The sequence below is a fragment of the Sinocyclocheilus grahami genome, unplaced genomic scaffold, assembly GCF_001515645.1.
Source record: "Sinocyclocheilus grahami isolate Dianchi unplaced genomic scaffold, SAMN03320097.WGS_v1.1 scaffold1333.1, whole genome shotgun sequence".
NCBI classification, from domain to species: domain Eukaryota; kingdom Metazoa; phylum Chordata; class Actinopteri; order Cypriniformes; family Cyprinidae; genus Sinocyclocheilus; species Sinocyclocheilus grahami.
Genome location: NW_015506512.1, coordinates 193,725 through 201,619, shown reverse-complemented (window position 1 = coordinate 201,619; position 7,895 = coordinate 193,725). Strand labels below are relative to the sequence as shown.

The window sequence follows — 7,895 nt, the reverse complement described above, 5'->3', positions numbered from 1 at the left end:
TTTTGTTTTATATATATATATATATATATATATATATATATATATATATATATATATATATATATATATATATATAGATACCGTATCGCCAAACAAAATATTGTGATGCGTGTATCGATATTTTCTTACAGCTCTAGTATGTTCATTGATGAATGTTTATATGTGAATAAAAGCCTATTGAATTTGCTCATCATATAGTGATCATGTCTCTTCAGAAGACATTCTTAATCTTTTGACGTCATTCAGATAATCCATCAAACTACTGTATCATTGACCTTCAAAGGAAGATAAAGCTGCATGTCGCCATCATAACAGTGATAAGCAACATTGTGTTTTCGACAAATATAACCAAGTGGTGACAAATTTAGGAAAAACAAGATGGGACCTAGAATGGAACCTAGAGGAACCCCACAAACACTGGGAGCAGAAGGAGAAGAGCCATTTCTCAATTCTACAGAAAATATAGCCACACAACATTCAATAACAGTGTGAGGAGCAGTCTGAAAATTACGTGAAAGTTTGCTGATCATCTTCCTCTCATCCAGTATTTTGAAATGGACTATAAAAGTAGTGTTATAATTGTCAGTATTAAGTAGCGTGTGTGTGTGTGTGTGTGTTTGTTAGGTGGATTCACTGCTCTTCACTGAGTTCAAAGTGTGGAAAGAGGAGCCAACCCTGGAGAGAAGCTGCTCCTTCCTCGAGCGTATTTACAGAGAAGACATCTACCCATGTCTGACGTTTTCTAAGAGTGAGGTATGCTTTTGCTATAATCCCTCTGTAGAACTTATCAGCACCTCCTTGTTATTATTTTATTTAGACATTAGCTTCTGTAAATGATTAGCTATAATGAGCTATACAAGTGTGACAGCTCAGCTGATCATTGAGAATCTGGGCTAATAATTGAGATCTACAACTGCTCTCTGCTGGTTGAATCTACTTATGAATTGCTGAAAGCATTAATGTCAACTATATCAAACTGTAATTTACAGTTACACGCTGCTCATAATTTGAAGTAGTTAACTACACTCAAGCTTCCTAATTAGGTAGTGCACTTATACTACATGACCTAATGGAAAAGTTGATAATTGCACTTAAGGTGTACAAGGGGACTTTTTAATTTTAAGATTATATAATTAACTTTCGAGCAGCATTTACCTAGAACAAAACATAGAGCACATTTAAGGTGACATAATCAAACTTTATATATTTATACACATATTGTGTAGATGTACAGCTTGACCAACAAAAACTAATATTTAAGGCCTATAGACTATACAGTGAAATTTAGGTAAAATGCTTTTAATAAGTGCTTTTAAATTTGTTGACATTTGTTTAAGAGCTCTTCAGCATATTAAAGTGTCTTAAATTTCATCAGTCTTCATTATAATTTTAAGAGATATTACATTTGGGGACAGAAAAACAGGAATTTTGATATGGCTTCATGTAATTATAAAACTTTAAACGTCTATGATTTAATAAATAGACTTCAGTGCTGCACATTCAAAGTAAAAAATGGTGCTGCTGTGCTGTACAGGCTTGCTGTTTAAGAGCTTTTTTCCAATCAGTCAATACTGTGCATTTATGCCAAATGATAGCATTTACCTAGAACAAAACATAGAGCACATTTAAGGTGACATAATCAAACTTTATATATTTATACACATATTGTGTAGATGTACAGCTTGACCAACAAAAACTAATATTTAAGGCCTATAGACTATACAGTGAAATTTAGGTAAAATGCTTTTAATAAGTGCTTTTAAATTTGTTGACATTTGTTTAAGAGCTCTTCAGCATATTAAAGTGTCTTAAATTTCATCAGTCTTCATTATAATTTTAAGAGATATTACATTTGGGGACAGAAAAACAGGAATTTTGATATGGCTTCATGTAATTATAAAACTTTAAACGTCTATGATTTAATAAATTCAAAGTAAAAAATGGTGCTGCTGTGATGTACAGGCTTGCTGTTTAAGAGCTTTTTTCCAATCAGTCAATACTGTGCATTTATGCCAAATGATTGCTTATGATCTATTGTTGATGAATTATCATGATTTCTTTATATTGTAATATGCTGTAGATGATTGTAAGATGATTGCATCTCTCTCATCTTTGTGAATGAGCAGCTATAAAATAAGAGTACTTCTGGTGTATTTTGGGCTTACTTATAATTGAAAGTATTTGTATACATATAATCTTATGCAATAAAATTTTATGCAACCTTTTTTAACATTATTGGTGTTTTAGTTATTTAAAAAAAACTTTATCTTCCAAAAACAATATATACTTTTGTTACTTCTCTCTGTCACCCCATAGTGAATAACAGTGAATATGTAGATTTTACAGCACAATAATTTTTATTGCCTTTCTTTAAAGACATTATTATAGTATGAGAAAAATCCAATATCGATCGACCTGTTTTGCCATTGAATGTGTGCCCCGGCCTGTTTAATTAAGGTAAATGTTCTGTTTGGGCCTACATTTATTGGTATTTATTTTATTTGTGCCGGCCTTAAGAAGTCTTAATTTTTTTTACTTATATATAATATAGGTAACCTTGTGCCATATATTTTTTAATAGAACAACAGAATAAAAATAGCATATTTATTTCAGTTATAAACAAAAATGTTTAACCAAAGGTAGGGAATAAAGGGATTAACTAATGATTAAAATGAACTAGTAAATAATTTTTAAACCATCTGGCCTTCCAAATGGCAGTTTAGGAAACTTGATTAGGTGTGTATTTTGATTTGTGCATGGCTGATGTATAGAATTGTGTTATCCACAGCTCGGATCAGCGATCCTGGAGGCAGTGGAGCAGAATACACTAAGCGTGGAGCCTGTGGGATTCCAGCCGCTGCCAGTGGTCAAAGCGTCTGCTGTTGAGTGTGGCGGACCCAAGTGAGTGTGGCTGAATTCACAGCCGCTTGACATGAGGCTCGTTGCTCCATTAATCTGTGAACAGAGTAGTTTTATAAATCTTCAGCTCTCCTAATATGAATGAACCAAGTATCCTGTAAATAGGCTATGACAGTGTCATCAAATGTAATTACTAATCAGACTAATAGTTGCCTTTGTTTGTAAACTAATATATCATTGTGCTCGTAAGACATTTAGCCTTTCTTAAAAAAAATAAATAAATAAGAGCGAGAAAATACGATCATTTTTAAATTTTCATTTAATCTTAAATTTTTAGGGCCCTATTTTAACGAAGTCTATGGTCTAAAGCAGAGGTGGGGGTTATTTGTTCCTGTTTGATACTGTGACTTGACTTGATCCTTAGCAGGACTTGACTTGACTTGCTTGAGGTGAGCCACTGACTTGACTTGACTTGCTTGATTTGTTTGTACTGTGACTTGAGACTTGCTTGAGACTTGAACATGCGTGACTTGCCCCCACCTCTGGTCTAAAGCGCACAACGCAGGTGCACTCAGGGCGCGTCCGAATCCACTTTTGCTAGTTTAACGACGGGAAAATGGTCGTCGTGCACCGGACGCATGGTCTAAACGGGTTGTCCCTATTCTCTTAATGAGTAATGGGTGTTTTTTTGGGTGTAACGTGCAATAAACCAATCCCATCCCCTTCAAAAGCCAGTTGCGCTCGCGCCATGGAGGGTTCGCTATTTACATGGCGGAATGTAATTTTTCATTTTTAAAAGTGTATGTGTGCTGCTGTGCATCCCTGTGTGTGTAATAAGCAAAGTGTAGGTGCGTTGTGCACCCGCATATAGGCGCATATTACTAATGCGCTCTTTAAATAACAAAGAAAAAATATTGCGCCAGACTTTAGACCAGGTTTGAGTTGGTCTATGGTGCAGTCTATTTTCAGTTCCTCAAAATAACAACACGCCAACAATGCGCCTGAACACACCTCTTTTTTTAGACCAGCACGTCCATGGGCGCACAAATGGGCATAAATGCATTTGCTATTTAAACAACGCTGCGCAGGACGGGAAAATGAGGACTGCGTCGGGCTGAAACTAGCAAAAACACTTGCGCTGCGCCTTGCACTGCATTGCGCTGGGTGTATGATAGGGCACTTAATGTAGTACCACCCTGAAGATAACCCTAGTAAATCCTAGGCCATGATTTATTTAAAATGCATTTATTTCATACGAAGTATACTTCAAATCCGTTAACATATTTATTGACATATCACAAAAGACATGCTGATATAAAATTATAATTAAACTTTATTTGGAGTATTTCTTTATTGCACAATTCTTAATATTATGCCTAAAATGTGTTTTAATATCACTATTAATAAGGATTGTATGATCTCTGTATAATATCAGTCTTTAAATGCAAGATATTAAAAGTGTACCTGAAGTATACTTGCTATAGTTTCACTTTAGCACAATCAAATATACTTCAGTATATCTTCAGTTGGACCTCAGCACTACTTCCGCACAATTGAAGTGCATCAAGCACCAAATTTAGCAGACTTTAAGTATATCAGTTTAGTATACCAAAAGTACAATTGCAGGGTATTATCCTAGGCCATGATTTATTTAAAATGCATTTATTTCATACGAAGTATACTTCAAATCCGTTAACATATTTATTGACATATCACAAAAGACATGCTGATATAAAATTATAATTAAACTTTATTTGGAGTATTTCTTTATTGCACAATTCTTAATATTTTGCCTAAAATGTGTTTTAATATCACTATTAATAAGGATTGTATGATCTCTGTATAATATCAGTCTTTAAATGCAAGATATTAAAAGTGTACCTGAAGTATACTTGCTATAGTTTCACTTTAACACAATCAAATATACTTCAGTATATCTTCAGTTGGACCTCAGCACTACTTCTGCACAATTGAAGTGCATCAAGCACCAAATTTAGCAGACTTTAAGTATATCAGTTTAGTATACCAAAAGTACAATTGCAGGGTATTTTTATTAAGCACATAAATATGTAAATGTATGCTTAGCACAAAATAAATGTATTTCAAATACATTTTAGTACATTTTTGGTAACACTTTACAATAAGGTTCCATTAGTTAATGTATTAACTTATATTAACAAACAATGAACAATACATTTATTACAGTATTTATTAATATTTGTTAATGTTAGTTAATGAAAATAGTCATTCATTGTTAGTTCATGTTAATTCTCAGTGCATTAACTAATGTTAACAAGCAAAACTTTTGATTTTAATAATGCATTAGTAAATGTTGAAATTAACATTAACTAAGATTAATAAATGCTTTGGAAGTATTCTTCATGCTTAGTTCATGTTAACTAATGAACCTTATTGTAAAGTGTTACCCATGCTGGGAAACCACAAACCTTACATGACCTGTCATGAACAGTGGGCAGCATCACTAAAGAGTTACACACAAGGACAAAAGGTATAGACAAACACTGATGCTGCAGGAGAAAACACATATGAAGAGATTTTTACACAGTAATTCAGGTAATTATTATTCAAATATTAAAAAAAAATACACTTTCCCTTATACATTCATTTATATTTAACCAAAATGTTTTTATTAGACATGCATTTAAAGTTTGTCAGATCCATAAATACTCCATTTCTCTAATGCCGCTGTTTATTTTTATTCCATTGTTCCTAAAAATGTTGTGTTGATTACGTGTGAACATGAACAGCTTGTCAGCATGACTTTCTTTCGTCATTCTTTCTTTCTGTATTTGTGTCTTTTTGTTGATTTCGTTCTTGTACCGATGAGCTCTTCCTGTGGCAGGATGGTACAGACTCTCGTGTAAGTGAATCGTGATAAGACCCTTATTCCTCCTGATCTGACCCGTGCCGCCCTGTGTCCCGATCCTTGTCTTGATTTCCCTAGTGCCTGTGTTTCAGGGAGTTCATTTCTCAGTGCCTGTTTATGTGTGCTTCATTTTCGTTATTCACCAAAGTGTTAGTTTACAGTCCTAAATGGCTCCTCAGATGTCTATCAGGTTAGTCTATATAATATAGTTCTAAAAGCTTTGGATCTCTTTCCCACTGTGCAGGAAATGTGCCCTGTGTGGTCAAACCAAAACCTGCAAGCACAGAATCAAGTTTGGCGACTCCAGCAACTATTATTACATATCTCCGTTTTGCCGTTATCGGGTGAGTATTGCATTATTGCCTTGTTATAGGCTTCACAGCATCTCCTCTGAAATTATTTGAGAAACACATATTGGTGTTTAGTGAAATCTGGACACTTAAGGTGATGATACACAGGGCAACTTTTTTGAGCAATGTTGCTTGGGCCACACTTTCCCATTGAGAATGGGCAACAAATTTGGCCATTCTGGATCTGGATACTTCTGGATACTTTTTGCCAGGCAACATTGGTCAAAAAGTTGCCCCGTGTATCATCACCTTTAGGTAGATCAGTCTTCAGAAAATATTCAGTTATTTCTCATTCTGTTGCATATCCAGAGAAAGCATATTTATGTGTCTCAGTGGTTGCAGAATTAATGCTTTGAATATCAAAATCTAATGTATTAAAAGTTTAAAACTAGATGAGTAAAGTTTGGGTACGAATTTTGAAGTTGGCTTGAAAAGGCCTTGACTAGAAGTTTGAAGCAGTTGTAAATGCTTGAAGTTTGAAAGTTTAGATAGATCGATTAGATAGATGTTGATAACACGTTACTAACATGTTACTAGCATGTTTCTGACATGATTAGTATGTTGTTAGCATGTTGCTAACATATTTCTAACACAATTAGCATGTTGCTAACATATTTTAGCATGATTAGCATGTTGCTAGCAGGTTTTAACATGATTGTGTTGTTAGCATGTTTTAGCATGTTTAACATGATTGTGTTGTTAGCATGTTTTAGCATGTTAGTAACATGTTTCTAGCATGATTAACATGTTGTTAGCATGATTAGTATGTTGCTAATATGTTGCTGCCATGATTTAACATGTTGCTAACATGTTTCAAGCATGATTAGCATGGATTGATGGATTTTTGTCAGTTGGAGTTTGAATAGTCAGTAACACTTTACTTGAAGGGGTGTGCATAAGACTGACATGACACCTTCATAATCATGACATGACACATGTCATGAATATGAAGGAGGTTTTATGCATGTTTATGACAACTGTCATTAAGTGTCATTCGCTCAGTTATGTCATTTTTAATGCAAATATGACATTATTTGACCTAACCCTAACCTAACCCTACCCCTAGCCTTACCCCTAACCATAGCCCATAACAAAGACATCTCAAACAATGTCATCTTTGCATTAAAAATTACATAACTGAGCGAATGACACTTAATGACAATTGTCATAAACATGCATAAAAACCTTCATATTCATGACATGTGTCATGTCATGATTATGTAGGTGTCATGTCATGATTATGAAGGTGTCATATCAGTCTTATGCACACCCCTTCAAGTAAAGTGTAACCAACAACACCAATAACATGGGCCTCATCCATTTGAAAATGGCAGCCATTCAGAGCGCTGATGGGTTTACTGCAGCATAATGAGCCTGAGTCCAACCCACAAACACTGTGCAGAATCACTAAATTTACTGTGAGACATCGGGTCTGTTCCAATACCTAGTGACTATTCCCTACATAGGAAGCAACTTGTATAAAATTGGACCTGGCAAGTAACTGATTACAAATGCTCTGCATATTCTAAACTGTAATTGTTCTGGAGAATTCTACTTGAAAAATAATCACATTTTGGAGGAGTTGTGTTCATTTGTAATAAGGAACATAAAATACCTGTTGGGTCATTCATCAGAGAGCCGAAAGCACCGATGATATAGTCGGCCTTCAGTCGTATGATCTGCTCCTCATCCTCCACCCACTGACCCGACTCTGTTTGCTCAGTTCGGCAGAACTCCATTCCATGGACCCGGCCTGCCTTTAGCAACACATCACGTGGAGAGAGGAAGGGCAGGAACTC

The 7,895-nt window shown here is 34.8% G+C and overlaps 2 protein-coding genes across 5 annotated transcripts in view; one reads left to right on the top strand and one right to left on the bottom strand.

Moving 5' to 3' along the window:
* Nucleotides 1–7,895, bottom strand: part of LOC107569319 (gastrula zinc finger protein XlCGF57.1-like) — a 190,339-nt gene that overhangs the window by 66,282 nt on the left and 116,162 nt on the right. The gene's annotated exons all lie outside the window — the stretch shown is intronic.
* The window catches only part of rab3ip (RAB3A interacting protein (rabin3)), a 58,398-nt gene that overhangs the window by 30,603 nt on the left and 19,900 nt on the right, over nt 1–7,895 (top strand). For 3 of the 4 annotated variants that reach the window (XM_016255387.1, XM_016255386.1, XM_016255384.1), the window contains 4 exons: nt 625–753; nt 2,789–2,901; nt 5,723–5,740; nt 5,991–6,090. In XM_016255387.1, the coding sequence (XP_016110873.1) occupies nt 625–753; nt 2,789–2,901; nt 5,723–5,740; nt 5,991–6,090 (360 nt within the window). The remainder of the gene's footprint in view (nt 1–624; nt 754–2,788; nt 2,902–5,722; nt 5,741–5,990; nt 6,091–7,895) is intronic. The other variant, XM_016255385.1, reaches the window with a different exon arrangement.